At 44.2% G+C, this 21,972-nt stretch overlaps 1 protein-coding gene across 1 annotated transcript in view; it reads right to left on the bottom strand.

The window, feature by feature from the left end:
• The window catches only part of LOC144937552 (guanidinoacetate N-methyltransferase-like), a 31,256-nt gene extending 11,310 nt beyond the window's left edge, over positions 1-19,946 (bottom strand). Inside the window, exon 1 of the mRNA XM_078864822.1 lies at positions 19,399-19,946. Within this exon, the coding sequence (XP_078720948.1) occupies positions 19,399-19,582 (184 nt within the window). The 5' untranslated portion in view covers positions 19,583-19,946. The remainder of the gene's footprint in view (positions 1-19,398) is intronic.
• Positions 19,947-21,972: the final 2,026 nt, after the last annotated feature.

A 21,972-nucleotide genomic window follows, 5' to 3' on the forward strand; every position in this document is an offset into this window, starting at 1 on the left:
GAAACCGCTGGATATATATTCTTCCTCTAATGAGGCCACGTTAATGCTGATGTTTGGTGACATGTTCTCATTTGCCTGTTCACCCAGGAAAGGTTCATCTGGTCATCGATAACCTTTTGAGAAAGGTCACCGTGCAAAATGTAAGGCCAATTCTCTCAAAACATTTCCCTTTGTGCCCAGAAAAAAAATCTACACAGGCAAGGGAAGCAAATCTCGACCAGCACCACCTAGCCAGTGAGTTGGAGCACGTACACCAAGCCCTCAGGATGAACGGATACTTGGACCGTACAATCCGCAAAGCTGTCTCCCCAGCCATGCAGAGACAACCTTCTGAGGATCCAACCAAAATCATCACTTTACCGTACATAGCAGGGGTTACCAAAAAGATTTCCAAAATCTTAAACAAACACAAGATCCAGGTTCGTTTCAACACAGTACGCAAAATCCGTGATTTAATCCCATCTGTAAAGGATGTGATTCCTGACATGCAATACCCTGATGTCTACAAACTGAGTTGTGGTTGCGGCAGCAGTTACATTGGGGAAACGAAACGACCGCATTCGTGAACACACGGCAGATCTGAAACACGATAGGACCAATACAGTGAGGGAAAAAAGTATTTGATCCCCTGCTGATTTTGTATGTTTGCCCACTGACAAAGAAATGATCAGTCTATAATTTTAATGGTAGGTTAATATGAACAATGAGAGACAGAATAACAACAACAAAATCCAGAAAAACGCATGTCAAAAATGTTATAAATTGATTGGCATTTTAATGAGGGAAATAAGTATTTGACCCCTCTGCAAAACATGACTTAGTACTTGGTGGCAAAACCCTTGTTGGCAATCACAGAGGTCAGACGTTTCTTGTAGTTGGCCACCAGGTTTGCACACATCTCAGGAGGGATTTTGTCCCACTCCTCTTTGCAGATCTTCTCCAAGTCATTAAGGTTTCGAGGTTCACGTTTGGCAACTCGAACCTTCAGCTCCCTCCACAGATTTTCTATGGGATTAAGGTCTGGAGACTGGCTAGGCCACTCCAGGACCTTAATGTGCTTCTTCTTGAGCCACTCCTTTGTTGCCTTGGCCGTGTGTTTTGGGTCATTGACATGCTGGAATACCCATCCACGACCCATTTTCAATTCCCTGGCTGAGGGAAGGAGGTTCTCACCCAAAATTTGACGGTACATGGCCCCGTCCATCGTCCCTTTGATGCGGTGAAGTTGTCCTGTTCCCTTAGCAGAAAACACCCCAAAAGCATAATGTTTCCACCTCCATGTTTGACGGTGGGGATGGTGTTCTTGGGGTCATAGGCAGCATTCCTCCTCCTCCAAATACGGCGAGTTGAGTTGATGCCAAAGAGCTTCATTTTGGTCTCATCTGACCACAACACTTTCACCCAATTGTCCTCTGAATCATTCAGATGTTCATTGGCAAACTTCAGACGGGCATGTATATGTGCTTTCTTGAGCAGGGGGACCTTGTGGGCGCTGTAGGATTTCAGTCCTTCACGGCGTAGTGTGTTACCAACTGTATTCTTGATTACTATGGCCCCAGCTGCCTTGAGATATTTGACAAGATCCTCCCGTGTAGTTCTGGGCTGATTCCTCACCGTTCTCATGATCATTGCAACTCCACGAGGTGAGATCTTGCATGGAGCCCCAGGCCGAGGGAGATTGACAGTTCTTTTGTGTTTCTTCCATTTGCGAATAATCGCACCAACTGTTGTCACCTTCTCACCAAGCTGCTTGGCGATGGTCTTGTAGCCCATTACAGCCTTGTGTAGGTCTACAATCTTGTCCCTGACATCCTTGGAGAGCTATTTGGTCTTGGCCATGGTGAAGAGTTTGGAATCTGATTGATTGCTTCTGTGAACAGGTGTCTTTTATACAGGTAACAATCTGAGATTAGGATCACTCCCTTTAAGAGTGTGCTCCTCATCTCAGCTCGTTACTTGTATAAAAGACACCTGGGAGCCAGAAATCTTTCTGATTGAGAGGGGGTCAAATACTTATTTCCCTCATTAAAATGAAAATCAATTTATAAAAATCTTGACATGCGTTTTTCTGGATTTATTTGTTGTTATTCTGTCTCTCACTGTTCAAACAACCCTACCATTAAAATTATAGACTGATCATTTCTTTGTCAGTGGGCAAACGTACAAAATCAGCAGGGGATCAAATACTTTTTTCCCTCACTGTACCTCTGCCGTTGCCAATCATTGTTTTAACGCTGTGGGCTCACACGAAATAGATTTTTCCAAGACAGAGGTACTCTGCAAACCTACCGGCTACCTTCAGATATTTGTTCATGAAGCCATCCAGATATATAAACACAGACACAACTTCAACCGAGAGGATGGGGACAAACTGAGCAATCATTGGAAGGACGTTATTAACCAGGTAAAGTCTTAACTGTGATGCTTCCATCCTACCTGCCTATGTCAGCTGTTATTTCCGACTCTCTGTGTGTCTCTCTCTATGCCTCTCTCTTAGATCTCTCGTGCTCACATGTCCTTTGGATTGCACTCTCATACTCACATGCCCTTTGGATTGCACCCGTTGGGTTCCACTCATGCCTTTGGATTGCACCACTCTTCGATTTTACATTAACATGCTAATCTCTCACATTAACATAGCCACTTCTGTGCCCTCGTCGAGGGGGTCGCTCTCCTATCTTATAGTTACATGCTAATTTTTCACATTAACATCACTAGCCTCGGCCACTTCTTGGGCTACACCCATTTCAAACCTTTAAAACAGTCTGCCTCAGCAGCAGGCCATGCTTTCCCACCTGATGACGGACGCCTGTGTTGCGCCCGAAACTTCGTGATTTATTTTATTTTATACCTACGTGACTTTACCGAAAGAACCAAAGAGTATAATTTACATTACGTTAAGTACTCTCTTTAAAATATCTTTGTGCGAACAATAGTGATGTCACTCGATGCCTCGTGACATGACTTTTGGCAGAAAAAGCGTGCAAGCGACGTTGTGAAAGCGCCGTCATTTCCTGTGATGTCGTGTTATTGAATTAATCTCATAGAAAAAAAACCGTTGGGATTGTTCTAAATTCTCCCAATCTAGTCTCGATTTGTCTGAGGTTTTTTTTCAATACAAAAATTAGAAACATACCCCTACCACCTCGTGTATTAATTCACACAAGTCCTCATATATTTCTCAAAAAGTCAAAGTGTTCCCATAACTCAAATGAGCTGGGCAATGATCAGTGGACTGTCTTGAGCCAGTGATTGGACTCCGGTATTCCCTCATTATTCACGAACGTGCTATCAAACTTGATTTGAAGCTTTCGTGACTGCAGGAATTACTCTTTGGTTCTTTTGGTAAAGCCACGTAGAAATAAAATAAAATGAAATAATAGAATACGACGTTTCGATTGCAAAACAAGCAATCGTCATCAGGTAGAACTAAATTTGAGAGAGACAAAACACAGACACGGAGACACATAGACAGACACACAAGCAGAGAGAGACAACACAGAGACACACAGAGAGAGATACACAACATCAACACACAGAGACCCAATGCCTCCATGTCATGGCCTTAAATAGAGAGAGGGGGGGCACAGAGAGAGGTGGGTCTGCTGGAGCAGAGAAATTAGCATATCAATTAGAGGCTGTGTTGAAATCCACCACGCGGCGGCAGGGGGAGAGAAAGACCCAGTCTGGTAAATTTTAGAGAGAGTTGTGTTTTGTCTCTCTCTCAAATGTAGTTCTACCTGATGACGATTGCTTGTGTTGCAATCGAAACGTCCTATTCTATTATTACATTTTATTTTCTTTCTACGTGACTTCATCGAAAGAACCAAAGAGGAACTTGCTATCCGCAATTTTGGCTATTTGCGAATCGCATCTGGAACTCTACACGACTGCATCCAAAGAGAGAGAGAAATGAAGTGATGAGATAAAGTGGTGCGGGAGAATGTGATGCGATAAAGTAATGATATAATGTCCATGTATATAATAGCTTATTTGTGTTTTTATTTAAGATAATTCATTAATAAGAGAGGTTTTTCTATGCCAATATCATTATCCGCGAAATGTGCTATTCATGAGCATCTCTGGAACATATCCCTTGTGAATAACGAGGGAATACTGTCCAATTTACTACAACTGCAGTTTTCGCACAGAGTTGTACTTATTTCATCGACTCTGGAAGGATCATGAACTAATTAATTCTGACAGGGATTTGAATGTATAACTTTACATTTTATCCTCAATATTGTCAGTAAAATATTTTTTTTTTTACATTCGAATTGTATACAGAGGTTTATGGGAATTCAGACACCCTTGTTGTCTTATCCCATGTGTGTATAGTGAAGCTGTTATAACAAGTTAAAAAGTACATTTAAATATTGATCATACACTATCAAGGGATTGACCAAATGTATTGTAAGATTTAGGAAGTTTTATTTTCCCCTCACGCTGCTCTTCTCGGGCTGCGTGTCTCACTCACCCCATGCCTCTGTCGTGCTGCCTCGTCGCTGGGTTTAGTTTCTTCATGCGCGGTGCCATCTGCATGAATGTACAGTGCAGCGTGGGGCCACATGAGATGGTCTGCGGGAGTTGACCCTCGCTAAATGGCGCTGATGAACGGACCCGTCGTTAATGACGCGTGGCTGATGAAAAACACATACCATGGGGGTGCGTAGCAGTTGTGGGTTAACTAAACACATCGTCCTCCGATTATTAACACGGTTGGCTACGACCGGTGCGAGAGAAGTTCAACATACATTGAATCATTGATTACAACTTCATGGAAAGTCACCATTGGCTACGTTAAGAAGATAATTCGCTGTACCTTACAAATATTGAAATTTCCACCACTAGCTGTATGCTTCAAAGTTCAAATTGAGATGAGTGCTGGTCAAATGAGTGTTTAGGAAGGGATTCAGTTTGATTGTGGCTTTTAAAAAGTCTGTTCATTGGACAAATACGCAACATTCTTGACTGTGTTACATTAGCACCACAATGTTGTACTCTATATCTGATGGGTATAAAACTATGTCTGAATGTGCTAAATCAGATCTACTTTTGAATGATACAGATGACTCAGTCTACACGCTAAGTGCCTAGTTTCTAGCCCGTGTTGAATTTCAATGGTCGTGCTAACACTGTGATTATCATCACTTCATCGTACGCCTCTAAGTCTGCCTTTTTTTTTATTACCAGCTGCTACCAGTGTATACCCTTCATTAAAGGAAACCGATCATTACATTGAAACCCGTATCTGCAGTAACTACACGTAGACCTCTATAAAATAGGACACTGCGTTCTACCGCAATATTTGAAAATGTGGCGTACAAATCGAACCATATGCACGTGGTGCACAACATATAAGTGTTGGGTCACATTTCACATCCTAGTGCAGATGAACAATGATCCCCTTATTGTCTGGTTAGACCAGGGGTCGGCAACCAAAACAACAAGAAGAGCCATTTCCTTCCAATTCGGTACAAAATTCAGTATTTCAAGAGCCGCAATGCATCTATGTACATACGTACATATCGTCAAGAAGCAGCCCGTAAAGAGCCGCATGCGGCTCCGGAGCCGTAGGTTGCCGACCCCTGGGTTAGACTGTCAGGGCCAGGAGCTTTTGGCAAGCGTCTATTCAGGCCAGAATGCAACATTGAGAGGAAGGAGGCGATGCTGCCGAGTTACCAGTCAGGAGCTTTCCTCCCTACATGCAGTGCAGCATGTACATTCATTTGCATATTTGTTTACATAAATACACAGGCAATAAATCTCCGTCATTTACCTGTCCCTCAAAAAATATAAAAGCAATGTGACTCTTCCTGTCAACCACTAAGCCTAATGAATATTTACGACACGCGATTATTTTGTGTTATTGTCTATCAAGGTATATTGTCTATCAAGGTATATTGTCTGTTGGTGGGCATGCTGCTGATGATGCACATACTGTATAGTGTGCATACGACATTATGAAGGGGTGTGTGTGCATCGATACATCAATTTATATAGATTTTTCTAGCTCACAATACACACAATAAATAACATTTGTATGGCTCAAATGTGCTGAGCTGGCACCGAGATCCCAGGCTCAATAAAGGCAGCCAACTGTAATAAATTTGCATTTTCATATGGAGTGAATTTATGGTATCAGCCCAGTCACCAATGGATGAAAAAAAAAATCATCACATTTGATTTCACGAAGCACTGAACTTGCCAAAATTTTAGCTTTGAGAACTGTCATGAAGATGGAAACTACTCTCTATAGTAGAATGGATGAGAAAGTGCTGTCTCTGAGCGTAAGAGGTTACTTGAAAGGATATCAGAAGTACTTCTGTGATATCTGCTTCTGTTGACTGTTCTCGAGCACACTGCTCTGCCTTTTCATGAAGCACAGAAAGGGGTTCCTTTTGTCGAGGCTTCCCTCGCTACTCCAATTTGTGCATGGGATTTAGCGTGAGAGACCGACGATCGGGAAATCATGTCGTCCTAGGGACCTCGCTTGAGCGAGACACTCTTTGTTGCCCTCGGTTTCACCCTTTGGGTCCAGCAGGTGTAGCGTGGCAGATCTGATTCTGGCCATTACCTCTGCCAAGAGGGTGGGGGTTTTGCAAGCCCTTTGTTGCATCTCTCCATATCTGATTCTGCAAGAGGAGAGGTGGTGTAAATTACAAGCCCACGTGGCGTTTTGTGCTGAAGGTGGTGTCTGATAACATTGTCCCTCTCATCTTTATTTTAGAATCTCTCGTCTAACAAGGAGGTTGATAGATTTCAGAGAGATATAAAGTTGGCCGATTTTCAGATTAATTATTTGTACTTTATGGTAGGAAATAGAGATGAAAGATTGCTTCCTATAGTCCCAACATTATGACTGCATCAATTTATTGCATCGTAAGGTTGGAGGATGAATTTTCACCCTTTAGTGTCATCATCATTATCATCATCCAACAGTCAATCCACTGCTGGATAAAGACCTCCCTATGCCATCACCATCTCTCTTGGTCCTGCGATGTCATAGTCCATCTGACTTATGCAAATTAGTTTATCTCATTGCTCCATCTCCACAGTAGTCATTCTCTTGGATGTATTTTTTTTATCTTCCGGCTGGTATTCTGTCACTCATCTTGCCCATTGCCCATCTTCACTAACTTTCTTTGGTAGGAAACAAGATGGCTCTGATTCCCGTGTGTTCCCTCATCATGCATACCCCTTTCTGTATGCTGAACTGCTTTCGCACCGTACGTAGCTTACCATGCTAATCGGGGGTGCTGGGGAACAACAACAACAAACTAAACACGAAAAGCAGTTAAAGAAATTAGTTTTCAATCTCTATTTAAAAGTGCATAGCTCCAGTGGCTTCCTAATATCGAAAGAAAGAGCTTTCCAGACGACCAATGAAGCACCTCTGAAAGCGTGCAATACAGTGACCATCTTTGTCCAGTGTCTTTTGTATCTTAGTATCATTCCAAGTATGGAACTATCCATGCTTCTGTTTGTTCTCTTCAACTTTTGTTTACATTTTTTGGTCAGTGCCCATATTTCTGATTGATGTCATAGATAGTTGATTGATTGAAATATTCTTCTTCAAGAAAATCCTGTGCTCGTGATTCAGAACCGCCTTCAAATAATTGCCCAAACAGACGTTGCCTGTTCTGTTTTCCAGCGGAGTCCCTCTGTCAAGTCCACAATCTTGTTCAGCAAAAGGAAAAGAGACAATAAAACAATAAAGAAACAATAAAATACCACAACAATAATTTACCCCTCGTGCTGAGAAACGCTGTACCCTTTGACCCCGACAGCAATGCCTCCAGCGTGTACGATGCAAAGGGGACAATAACTTTCATTTACATCTCCATAAAGGCCTTTTGTGCTTTGGCCGTTCAGGTATTCACCATGCATGGCAACTGTGCGGTGCGGACGTCCCACAGAAGGGCCCGCACATCATGCGTGCCCCACTCCACACACCCTGTGTGTGCCCACACCGCACACGCCGCACGTGCACCACACCACACACACTGCATGTGCCCACACCGCACACCATGCGTGCCCAAACCGCACATACCGCACACCACACAGCGAGAACCACGTGGCAATGCAAACAGGACGTGGGCCCCGCCTGCCATCCACCCCACCCCCCACTGCATTCAGCACACAACCAACTCCCTCCTCCACCGCACCATCGGCTTTGCATGTCTGATTAGGTCTGCACACATTGTGACCGCGGTCCGCTAAAGGCCGCCAGCCAGCGCGGTCATGTCAAGCTTAATATGGTACAATCACGCGCACACACCGTTGTACGCATCAGTGGAGGCTCCAAGGAGGGGGCGAGTGGTGGATATTCCCCCATCTATAGTGAGATCCCAAAAATTGGGCATTTCATTCATATTTACCACGGAAAGTACATTCAATTGTTTTTATTATGACTATTAATGTAGGACCCTACTTCAAATTGTTTAAATATCAGGACTATGTCCCCCCACTACTGGGAAGTTTCTAAATCTGCCTCCGGTATGCACATGTTGTTCATATGGGCACACTATATATTGACGTTCATACTTTTTGTGCATCCATGCATGATGTGTTTAGGTCATTAATTGCTTCATATTCTATATTTTGCATTCCTGAAATGTCAAGAATTTTAACTAGGGTCCTACATGAAAGATAATTAAAAAATGCAATATTTTTATAGCCACAGTTTGTATGTGTAACTAGACACTTTTTCAGTTTAGACCTTTAGCCACAAAGAACATTAATGTTTTCAAAATATGAATCTATCAATGATGAAGTGGTTATGTAATGATTATTCTATAACTTATTTGGACAAGTTTAAACAAATGTAATCTCTTTGGCATGTATAGTTTAGAAGTGTACTATCAGTATGATATACAGCACTAAAGCAATAACAAGCAATTTTATTTTTACAACGTCTTAAAAAGAACTTTCATCTCATCACACCTACTCGATTACTAAAAATTTGTAGCACTTTTTGAAAATCAACAGTGGTGTTCACATGAAAATATTTACCCCACCATAAGAATGTGGAATTTGCACCCAACTCAGGGCAGCCAATGGAGTTGCTCGTCACAACCATGTTTGCTTTAGCACGGAGGCAATTTGGTTTGCCTTGTCAGCAACCATCACCATTCCTACGCAGAAGCACATCCACATGCTTAAGAGATAGCTATGTACTTGCGTGTTTCACATAAACATGCACAAATATGTACGCAAATAAAAAAAAGTGTAACAGATGGGCTTCATGAAATCCCCACCCGGTTATGCACGGCTAATTACATTCTGCATGCAACGGTGCACCAGACAGTCGGGCTCATTGCCCCCCCCCACTCCCACTATGTGCACGGAGGAGTTGATGTCGAAGGCAGTCGCCATTGGCATGGCATGTGCGAACCACTCGGCCATTTGCTTTTCCCAGCTCACATCAAATCTGAAAAGCTCTCTTCTGACTACAGGGTTTGAGAAACGACGCTACGTGCCGCAACGCCCAGTGGTTGGCGAGCTATCAGACTATTCGGATTGCCTGGCCGCTTACAACCAGTATGCGGACGTGAAAATGATGGGTCGAAATGGGTGCTTAGCATGGTAAATAAAAAGGTGAGAAACACATGTGTCCTGAAACATGGGACCCTTTTATCCCAGTATCAAGTATGAAAAAAATAAGAATCAAGTTACACCCTTTCTGGCAATAAAACATATGTTAAGATGTTCACACACCAAATAGAAACCTTTTGCAAGGAGTCATGTCTGAATTAACCACACGTACTTGTGGTGAAGTTGCAAACAAAAATATTCTCTGATAATATATGGCATTGTCCTTGAAACTGATTGGTCTACACCAGAGACAGACTTCTTTAGGGCCTAGTCTCACCAGTGTCAGACCAGAGAACGCCACTGTTCGCCTTTTTGCGCCTTTTGGCGCCTTTTGGCGAACACCACATTATGCCTATATAGCCATAGGAATCGCACAATTTCAAAATAGTAAGAGAGTTCTTGTAATGCCCTATTGTTGGCTTGTTAAAAAAACGATGTAAAAGTAGCGGGGCTGGTGGTGGGAGGGGCTACCACCGGCTCACCGTGTGTCCTGGTTGAGCCTCCCAGAGATGTGGTGGCCTTAACTAAAAGGCCTTAATTTCTAAATTCCCATATTAGGAAGGCCAGTTTCGTTGTAGGGTGAATAGTGTTAAGTAGAGGTTTCAAAAAAATGGGAGATGGGGATTGCAGTGTAGATGCCACTCCAAATTTTTGTTGCGGGACATCACTGCCTGCCTCTGGTTTTATTTGGTCATCTGGGCAGAAAACGTGGTAAATCAAAGCCAATTAAAGCAATATGTTGCACCTCCGATTAGCACGGTTGGCTATGTAGGGTGCGAAAGAAGTTCAACACATATACATCTACATGCATGTTCAATAATGCAATAAAAATTTAATGTTGACTTTAATTTAGGCTGAAGAGCACAGCCTTACAATTATAATTAATGGAAAATACTTCACAAATTATGACAAGAAGTGTAATTGCTTGTGTTTGGACCAGCAGGTTGCACCTAATTGCTTGTGATTACAGGTGCGTATAATTGTATGCCAAGTTGCATACATAGGAGGACCAGAATCATTCGACCCCCTGAAGATTCGATGCGTTGGGTCGATAAGGGGCGGTGATTCGTTTATGAAATCCAATCGGCTATTTCCGAAAAAAATACATAATTAAAAGGATTACAATTTTTATTGTTTCAATGTTTCCATCAAGCACGATAATGAATTATCCAAAATACTGCTCACAAATTCACCCAGATTTTGGTGACAATTAAAAAATATTGAACGGAAATATTCTTTAATTGTGCAGTGGCTTACAGTATTCCCTGTCTGGTCTACAGTATTCCCTGTCTGCTTCCTGCTCTCTCGCCTGGATTGAGCGGTGCCAACCATTCTTGGAATGCATTTTTATACCCGTGTTGTGTACCATTTTATGTTTATTTTGTCCTTTCTTGAAAGGTCTCCTTATTTCGGACGTTCGTACCGTCTTTTGTACAAGTGGCACGAATACTTACCCACTGCCTATATACAGCAAAGGCGTTTGCGAAGCTGCCAGATTTAGATTTTTGCAGGCTCACAAATTTCTGCATGAGTGTACTGTAATGTATTATAAATGTATAAACAGTATAGTGGATGTTTATGTTTTTCAATCCAGAGGTTTTGTTCCACCGAGCCTGGCTATGTTTGTCATGTAATGGCCTTCTTGAATACACAACGACCACTATGATTGGTCGTAAAAGCCCCAAGGCTCAAGTGTTCCGTCATATTGGCAATTAATGTGATTACAGCGATGACGCACACAAGCTTTCTCTAATTTATGTTTATTGACCATGCATTTCATCGGACCTATTGCCAACTCAGTAATTCAGCACTCTATATAATTTATCAAGAACAGATTTATAATCCTGCTAGTAAGTGCCCCTTACTACCAGGTGATATGCCAGAGTAATATTTCAGCGCTCTTTCAGCAGCGTTCCACAACCCTCCTGGACCCTAAAACAAACTTTCGCGAACCAGCACAACAGAAACTATGGTGCTTTGGGTGGTTTTAAGGCTCACACGGTATATGTGAGCATATATCATGTGATGTATAAGTGTTATATAGATTTTGTTATTATGGATAAGTATTATTATATATTATGAGTGTTATTTTAGATTATAAGTGTCATGGATTATAAGCGTTATTATAGATTATACAGCACCCAAAATGCACTGCAATTTCTGGTGAACGCCAATGCTGGCGGTAAGGCCCCCTTTGGAGGGCGCTCCGGAGAGGCCCTCTAGTCGAATAGTATTTGGTCTACTCTTCCACACTGTCCAGATATTTTGGAAGATATAGGTGGGAGTACCCACACTTTACCCCACCACACACACGATCAACTCTGGCGTCTCCATTTATATTGCTGGGGTGGACGGGAGGCTGTGTGTGGGTGGGGGGTTTAGTAAAAATTGGCCATTTTTAAACTGGCATGCCGGGAGTATAAAATCTGCCTGCCTGCAAACGAGCTGCACTCACGTCTGAGCACGCACACATTTAGCAACTGAAATAGGACGAGCCGCTCATTAAAAGTTGCACCGCGGTGCAATTTGGAGACCACCCCCTCCCCTCCCCCATGTGTAGAGAGAAGTCATGCGCGTGTGTGGGGGAGCGGTGGTGTCGCGGTTAGCGCGCTGCACTACGAACTTGCGAACTTGGCGACCCAGGTTGATTCCCGTTCACGGACAACACCGGTTACGATTATCTGAACCCAATCCTGGAGCCTCCCCTAGGTCGACTCATCCTCAAAATGAGTATCTGGTGCGATGTGTAAGCATCGCCACTGGGGAGACAAAGGCGGTCGGGTATGGTCGTTGGCCACCCACGCCCTCGTGTGCCACAGCGCCGGCCTTCATAGGTGCCACTCGCTAACAGAACTTGCTCCAACAGTCTGTTACAGGCTACAGGGGGGATCTTTGTCTTTGGTGTGTGTGTCCCCTCTCTGCCGTGTCCCATCAGCACACCCCCATTACTGTACACGTCGCTCTCACCCGGCGAGCCAGCCCTTCCCTTCCCTCCCATCATCATTCCTTCCAAGCTCCGCACAACACCACTCCCCATTCTCTACATAGGCCGGGTTTGTATAATCTGGCACCGGGCCAAAATGCCACGATAATTTAAAAATGCCCTACATCTGCGATTACTTAACCGTTTTTTATTTTTTGGGTTAAAACTGCAGATGACGTGTTTCATCGTCGACGTCGTCATCAGCTATGATCTATTCACTGCTGCATGAAGGCCTCCCCAAGCCAGCGCCATCACTCAGTCTCATACCTGTCAACCCCTTATCAGTGCCCTACCTTATTACAGACAAATTCACACCTTATTGGTCACCCCTTGCCCCTTAAAAATCTCAACGGTCATCCTACAAAGTCCCATCACAAGGGAGAAACACAAACAAATAGACAAACATGTATTAAATTTGACCGTATTGAAACGGCTGTACGCCGTATGGACCTGAAAACTCAATTTCCCTGTACAAATATATGGGCAAACCGTATGGATCGACATGTATGCAGTCTCATGATGCAACAAACCATTTACTGTGGGCCCCTGTACATACATTTATTTCATAGCTCCATCTCTGTGGATATACAGTTTTCCCTCGTTATTCATCAACGAGCTATCCGCGGTTTTGGTTATTCACGAGCATCTCTGGAATATATCCCTCGCAAATAACGAGGGCATACTGTACTATCAGGCATGTTCCCCTACTTTGGCTGTCGCTTATTCATTGGTTTCAACCACAGGCCATCAACCTTAGCAGTGATATGTCCTAACCAAGTTGACATTTTTATTCCAAGTCTGTATCATGCCTCCATCCTGCAGACGCTCTCTAAACTGTGTTCCTTTGTCTCTATAACTGCAATTCCAGACGTGCATCTCTCCATGCTTCTTTGTGTTCTTGTCAGTTTTTGTTCCATTTTCTTTGTCGGCATCCACGCTTCTGAGCCCACGTCATAGCTGGAAACGTGCACTAATGAAAACTTTCTTATGCAGGCATAATGATTGGCATGCTATTTGTCATTATCCCGCTCAAATGTACACAGACACTGCACCCTGCTCTTGTTCTCTTTATTTCATCCAACTTCAGTAACTGCGCCTCCGATTAGCACGGTTGGCTACGTACAGTGCTAAAGACATTCAACAATAAAACACATTGTCTTTTTGTCGAGTAGTCCTGTTAACAGTTATTTTATTTTGGTCAATTTGTTGTACGTTACTTTTGTTCATTTGTATCTAAAGTCGTATGTCGCAGCCTTCTTTATTTTCACACCACTGCCCTCTTCAATTACTCCATAATGTCCCAATCCAAACCGTTGTAATGCAGAATCTACACACAGGGTGTTTTAAAAAATGGACCCGATTTGAAATCGCTATATCTCTGCAACCACGAACCGCCCATGAATGAAACTATTACCACTTGAAAGGGCCGGGCATAGAGTTTCAAATTATTCGATTCCTCTCCCAGCGCACAAACAACCACTAGCCTCAGTCATTCGCAAGATGGTGACCTCGCAACGCAAAGCGTTTTGTGTTCTGCAGTTCAGCAAGACTGAATCCGTAATTGCGGTGCAGCGTGCGTTTCAACGGCGTTTTAGCATTGATCCGCCAATGTCAAAGAGCATTCGTCGTTGGTACCGACAATTTAAGGAAACAGGCTGTTTATGTAAGGGGAGAGCACAGGGCGACCACGCACCTCAGAGGAAAACGTGAGAAGAGAGGCGTTTGGGACGAATTCAATTATCGTCTCGATGTTGTCTGTACAGCAGGTGGAGGGCACAGAGCATTAATACAATGGTTAGTAAAACTTGATAACTCATTAAACCGTTTGTAACTTTTTGTGTAATTGTAACATGTTGCCATCGTGAAATATACTGCTTTGAAATTGGGTCCATCTATTTAAAACACCCTGTATTATGTTATACATTGAACCATCCTTTGGGTAAACTGGGCCCTACCATAGGAATGTGGAATTCCCACGAGTGCATAGTTGTGAGTCAGATTAAGAGTTGGTTCATTGCTCGTTTGAGCAGACACTAACTCAACTCACATTTACAAATGCACAGGTATTGTGGTGTAAGAGTAGGCCAGATACCAACAGGGCCTCTCTTAAGCTTGCGATGGTGGTGGCAATCTGTGACGTGAACAAGACATTGCAGGGTTGCATCTTTATTAAACTCCTGTAAATAAAATCAGGTATTTCTACTTGGCTGAATTCTACCTGGCAAAAGCCAATCGACTCAGGCAAAGGAGAAATGTTTCCTCGGGAAGGTCTTGATCTAATTGAAAATAGACTCGCATAGCTTGACACACCTGACCTAGCCTTCCGCATTATGTTAACGAGTTTGGCTAAGGAGAGGCGACTCCGTTACTCCCGGTGTCTTTACAGGAGGGAAAAGCAGGCCACATTATATCGATAGGTATGCGTACGTATATAGTAACGTAGTGCACACTCTGAAATGAAAGGATACATTGGAATATAGTACAGCGATGCTTTGGGCGGACTACCATCTGTCACCTCGACTGCCAGATTGAATTATCATGATCAATGTGGACCTATGTAGACTACAGTATGCCTTGTACAGAACTGCATATCTTCAGTACACAATACGTGCTCTAGTATAGATTTTTAATTTATTGTACTGCACTGCGTGGGGTAGGCTATGAAGCCTGATACTGTAAATCGCAATGCCTGGTTTAATAATTTTCAGGTTTAAATCCAGGAACGATATCTCAAGACATTTCCAAATTAACAATGCATGCATATACATACTTTAAACTATATTTATTTTTCTTGGTTCTTTCGGTAAAGTCACGTAGAAGGGAAATAATAAAATTATAAAAATAAAACATAATCAGGTGAAGAACAGGGCTGTCAGAAATGTATAGCTGTAAAATACTGTCAACGCGTGATATCGATTTAAAATGTTGGGGGGAAAACTGGAGGACCCGGAGAAAAATCTACGTGACCACGGGGAGAATATGCAAATTCAAATTATAGAGGCATCAGCGTCGGGATCGAACCACGACTTCCTTTATACCTGGCGAGGTAATTAACATCTTGCCAAGGTGGCGACAAAGAAAGACTGACATTCACAACAGAAGGACAGTGTGTTAATGTAAATAGCCAGTTGGTCAGTTGTTTTGCAATTGCCTCTGCTTGTGTTGTATCCCACGTCGCAAGGAATCTTTCACGCAGTAACTCTCCCATAGTGTTGAATATTTTATACGTCTCCGCATACAGCATGCTGTGTACGAGTGCATAAAATACTAACGGTAAAATTTTATGAAGCACATTTTTGCGGCATAAACGTTTGGCGTTAGAATATGTGGCAGCACTCGCATGAAGCAGACACTGCGCGGTGAAGCTCTGCGCGGTGCGAATCGCGTTGGCCTCGGCACTGGGTAAATCATGGCTCTAACGGAATCCAAGCTGTAGAGCTTGTCACACCGTAATACCGTATGCACAACGTGTCTGCAGTACGCAACAACATTTTTTTTTACATATCAGGGCAACGTACAAAGGCAGGTCATTCTTCTCCGAGGCGCTGCCTTGACGTGGTGAATAAGATGGAGAGGCTCTAAAATCTGAGATGCCACACGGGCGTAGGTAGGGGCACCCACGGTATAAGCAGTCAGATACTCGGTGAGAGGCGACACAAAATGTGCGCCCTCCATCAACCTGAGATGGAGTCACGAGCGCGGCTCATGTATAGCGGCAAGGTGACTGGCGATGTGGGGAGGCCTTCATTCAGCATTGGACAGATAATGGCTAATGCTACGAACAGTGCATTTTATCACTCGGGACTTAAAACGGCTTGCTCAACCGTGGTGTAATATAGGCAGGTAATGATTCACGTAATGCATTGTGTCAGAGGTGGGGAGAACCAATGCTGTACACCACCACATCAATTCACTGTGGTGTACACATATCGCTGGATGGCCAGTGGTAGGGGAATTTAGGAAACTTACTCCATTCTTTCAACTGCCACGCCATGAGATGTGAATTGGCGACCTCTGGATTGCAAGTTCATCCATTACCCCTAGGGCAGCTTCCCCTGTATTGCATATGAACAAAGTACACTTACACAAAACTTTAATATATTTTTTAATAACTCATCTCCAAAGGCACATTTTAATCAGTTGCTGCACATGAGTAACTCCAGGTTTTGTGACCAACCAATGATCCAGCTTTCCACGTAAGCCCAGCGAGCCGGGCACAATGCCCATTATGCCACATACAGTTTGTACAATGCGACACGGGACGGAATGTGAATGGATGAGATTGAATGGTGTGAAAATGTACACAGCCTTTTTGGGTCAAGAGACTTGAATTTGCAAACTGCTGTCTTCGTGCCTAAAAATGGTAATTACCCTACCCGCTGCTGCATTGTAATGCAAATGCGGTTCACTTTACAAGCTGCACATGGCCTTTTCTTCCAAATAAATGCTGTAACCACTCACACTAAAACAGAACGGACGGCCATATTTTACATGCCTTTTTATTTTCTTCTGAGCCGCGTATGTACACATAGAACCTTGTCTAAAATATAACCTCTCCTAGACATATGTGTTACATATGTGTGTCCGCTGTATGATAAGATACTGTAATAGTAATTGCAAACACAGCAAAGCATCAGAGTCACAAAGCTTATTTGGAGGATCTTGCATTGGGATGTTTCGGCCAATTACATTCATGAGGTGTTGTCCATCATTCGGCAGGAAACCAGAGTACCAATTGGATTCCCTCAGCATGATTTTATCATAATTTATTAAAATAAATACGGCATGATGAAACAAAGTGCCAGACCAACGTGGCGTATATCATTCTGCACTGTCGATTATTACTGATTATTCTACATATACACTCGGCTTGTACTAATTTATCCCCCTTGCACTTTAATTAATTATCACGACCCTGTGTTCCTGATTTGATTCAATAATTAGCGATGGATTACACGGATAATACACATCGCGCGAGACGTGTCGTTGTCTGTGGTTGATTTCAATCAGGCGAGAGGTGACTGGGTGGCTCAGACGTCAAACTTCTTTATCTAACAGTCTGGAGCAAGGCAGGTGTCAAAAGTCCCTCGTGTGGATAAAAGGTAAGATATTTTAGAAGTCGTTATGTAATATCTGCGTCTGCGGACTGTTACCTAACATGGGCGCATGTATTGCCCTGAAATAGTTCCAAGTGGGATTGTCATGTATTGACATGAAACTGACAGCGCAATCTGCATACAATTTGGGAGAAAGGCATTTGTTTTTATTAAAAGCCCCACCAACCTTAGGAACGCTTTTAGGACTGCATTGATTTTTTTTAAACATTTTATCTCCAAAGATTTCAGTCTTAAGGATATATCTTAAAGACACTCCCTTTAGTTCATTTTTCTCTGCAAGCAGGGCTTAATTTCATCCAGAGCTATCTGGGGCTGAGTACTCAGAACATATCTCCTTCCTCCTCACCGCTGTTAACAGTGGGGGACGGTGCCCGGTCGAATGTGAGGCTTCGTAAAATATTGATGCGAAATCAAGTCCTTTTTATAAGGAATTAGGGTTTTTTTGCTTCTGGTTAGTACTGTACTAATTTGTCTTCAGAGGTCAGTTGCTCCTTTAAAATTAAAGATCCGTGAAAATACTAGACATCTGTGAAAAAGAGCTTTGTAGCTCATCGGATTCCTCCAGGACCAGAAAATAAATATTCAGATTTTTAATAATCCCCACGGAGTGTGAAGAGACGTGAAGTTAGAAACAAGGCAATGTGTTGTCTTGGGTTCCCCGAGGCACGACTAACGTTTGGGTCTGCTGCAATCGTGTTTCTCACATTGTCTCGTGAGCTACAATGCGCTGGCTCCTGGGCAACAAAAGCCACTGGCAAGCAGGGGACGCTGCAACACAAAGAGGAGGAGGGGGGGCATCCCGGCCCGTCCCATCCCTCCTCACTGCCGAGGCTGACAGCAAACGACGGGGCCCAGCCATGCGGCTCGACTCCATTATAGGATTCGTGACAAAGAGGGCACAACTTCGCCTTGATGGCAGTACATAGCCCCTACCATCTTCTTGTATAGCTCAATCCCTCTAAAAATCCAAAGGTGGCCACGCGAATACTCGACACGCTTAGCTTTTAAGCGCGTGTACGCGTGCGCGGTAAAAAATACACGGCTAAAAACAAATTTGTGGTGTGCTGTGAAAAAATAAAATGCATATTCATCAAGGACAGTTCTGCGTGGCCACGGTTGCCCATAACTGCCATTGTGTGGCAACACTGAATATCGTCGAGGTTTCTGACCTGGATAAATAAATACAATCAACATATTATTCAGGGTAAAGTTATGAGAAAATGAATTCAGTATCGGTACACGGTCAATGCTGAGATAGGATTCAGTGTATATATACCCTTTAGATGACCCATCTGGGCAAACATTATTCATTCCATCTTTTCTGCAAAGGAGTAACAACTCTTTGAATACCATAAATGTATCATTTTTTTAAACTGCACTGCGCAATAATGTGGAAATCATCCTCCCTATCCGGTGTAGAGATGTGATCATACAAATGTGTCCGTGCAGAGGCGTGATCATACAAATGTGTCCGTGCAGAGGCGTGATAATACAAATGTGTCCGTGCAGAGACGTGATAATACAAATTTGTCCGCGTAGAGACGTCAGAGTACAGATATGTCCGTGCAAAGATGTGATAGTACAAATGTGTCCGTGCAGAGACGTGATAGTACAAATGTGTCCTCGCAGCGACGTGACAATGCAAATGTGTCAGCGCACAGATTTGATAATACACAGGGCACATATGCAAGTTCAACCCACCTTTGGAACTGGCGATGGACGCCAGCTTGTGCATGTAGGGTGCCTCCCAGCGCTCCATCACGGGCTTGCCCATGATCTGCAGATGGGTGTCAGTGTCATCGTACTGGGCGCCCGCCTCCTTCCAAGACGTCTTGCAGTCCTCGCCGTACGTAAAGATCCGTCCTTCACTCACCACAGCAGCCATGGTGTGCGTGTGTGACAGTAGGAGAAGACGAACAATGGGGGAGAACGCCTCCCCACCTCCCCCCCGTCTCCCCACCGCAGAGAGCTACACGAGACGATGATGACATAAATGGCGCGGAGAGAGGCAAGGTCTCTCGCACAGTGCGGCTCGCCCGGCTTTAAAAGCCACCGTAAACGTGCGGCGCTTCGCAAAAAAAATGCTCGGCCCGACCCTCCTTCTCTGTTCTGTTCATGGCCAGAGGCTGGCCCCTAGCCCATCCCTTCTGGCCAAGCCCCCCTCCCTCCCGGAGGGAGGAGGTCGGGGGAGATGGAGGCAGGGAGAGGGATAGGGGAGAGAGTGGGGTTGAAGCAGGACTCGGAGATGGAATGGGGGGGAGGGGAGGAGTGTGGATGGATGGATTGGGAATGTGACAACCGGGCTGGAGAGCTATTGGGGGTAGGTGGGGGGTTATCTTGCGGCTAGGTGGGGGTTATCTTGCTGGAAAGGTCACCCACAAACATACATTACCTTCAGCCTATATGCAAGTGCTGCACATTCCTTTATTCGTGCCCTTGTGGCACATTTTTTTCTTCGTCTACATGTGGTTTGGCACCGCTTGTTAGGTTATACTACACATGATTGCCGATTAACCAGAATGGATCATAAAAACCTTGGGAAATGCTAGACTTCAAAATACAACCAATTTCTTTTGTTCTCTCATCTGCAGCTTTCACCAATCATAATTAGCACGCATGAATTTATCACTCTAAATATGTTTCTCTGATTCTCGTCCGGTTTCTTCTATTACAATTTCTTACATATTTTCTATTTACATGTAAATTGTTATTGTCTTCTTTCACTTCGTCAGCGTGATTTTCGATGCGCTGGTCAGATGCCTCCAAATAGTAATTCCAAACACAGGGCACCAAAGTGTCAAGATGTTAACTACCTCGCATGGTATACATTCGGTCATGGGTTCGATCCCAACGCTCACACCTGTATATTTTGAGTTTGCATGTTTCCTCCCCATGGTCACGTTTTCTCCAGGTCCTCCGGTTTTCCATCCACATTTATAAACATGCGTTAAGAGTATTTGGCTGCTATAAATTTCCACAACATAAGCCAATTCGGTGAGCTATCATTTGTTGCCAGGTCGCTTCTGAAAAATAGCTATATAGCCCAGTGGGCCTTACCTGGTAAAATAATTAAAATAATAGTAGTACTGTAGTGTATAGTGACTATCTGACAACTCGAACTGTAGAGGTTTTCTTTATTTATTATTTAGGGTGCTTCACGCAGAAAACTCGACTTGGACAGGGATAACCCACAGATCACTTGGCCCAAGGACAATGCACAAGTGACTTCGGCTAAGGGATGGCACACAAGTGGCGATGACGCGAAGACAGCGATGACGTGAAGACAGCGGCGATGCGAAGACAGCGATGCGAAGACAGCGACGGCCCGACGACAGCAACGGCGTGAAGACAGCGATGTGAAGACAGTCGACCTCGATCCCACGGCAGCCCCGAACCTCTCCTCTCACCCTTTTTATTCCAGGCATGGCCCTCACTATGCCCCCGGCCACGCCCCCTTTCTCGAATTGTCTCGCACGTTCCTAAACTTCCCAGATGGTTCCCTTCTGTAATTACCCCTCGTGACCACTCGGCCATGCACTGTCTCTGCACCTGCACTCTCTCTCCCCGCACTGTCCCTACACCAATCCCTCCCACTTCTCAAAAAAACAGTTGTATCGGCTAATAACGACAGTGTCCCGCGTCAGGGCCGAAGAACCGCATCAGAATTTTTTTTTAATGTTTACCCGATGTCCGACGAACATGAGAGCCCCCGAACTGCATAAATAACCCGACACACGTTAGGGCGGAAAAGCCCGCATGTGTAGTGGTGTAACGCGCAGGGATAGCAAAGACAGGGTGCAACTGAGGTCGCGCAAGTAAGCGGGGAAACATGGATTAGGCGCCGGAGAGGAGGCAGCAATTAGGGGGAAAAGCAATAATTGAGCGGGTGCATTTGGGGATGAACAGGTGCGAGCGTTGGAACACTGGGTAGACGCTGGAGAGGCTGGAGATGGAGGCGATGAGAGAGAGAGAGCGCATGCCGGAGGCGCTGTAGAGGCGCCAGCTTAATGGGGGGTAAGTTAGGACCCCAAATGAGGTGGGATAAAAAAGGGAGTGCGCGGAGCAGCACGGGAAATTGGTTGGTTGGTGCTCAAGGTATGAAGAACACAAGAGTCAGGGAGAAGACGCTTGGGACCTCGCCCTCCTCAACTCGTCCTCCCCAGCAGTGTTGGCTGATCCCCTGCTGGGGGCAGGGACGAGGGTGGAGGTGTGAGGGAAGCAGGACAGGTTAGCGGAGTATTGAGTGAGAGAGATAGCGAAGTATAGAGTGAGAGA

Source organism: Lampetra fluviatilis, chromosome 19 (assembly GCF_964198595.1).
Source record: "Lampetra fluviatilis chromosome 19, kcLamFluv1.1, whole genome shotgun sequence".
NCBI classification, from domain to species: domain Eukaryota; kingdom Metazoa; phylum Chordata; class Hyperoartia; order Petromyzontiformes; family Petromyzontidae; genus Lampetra; species Lampetra fluviatilis.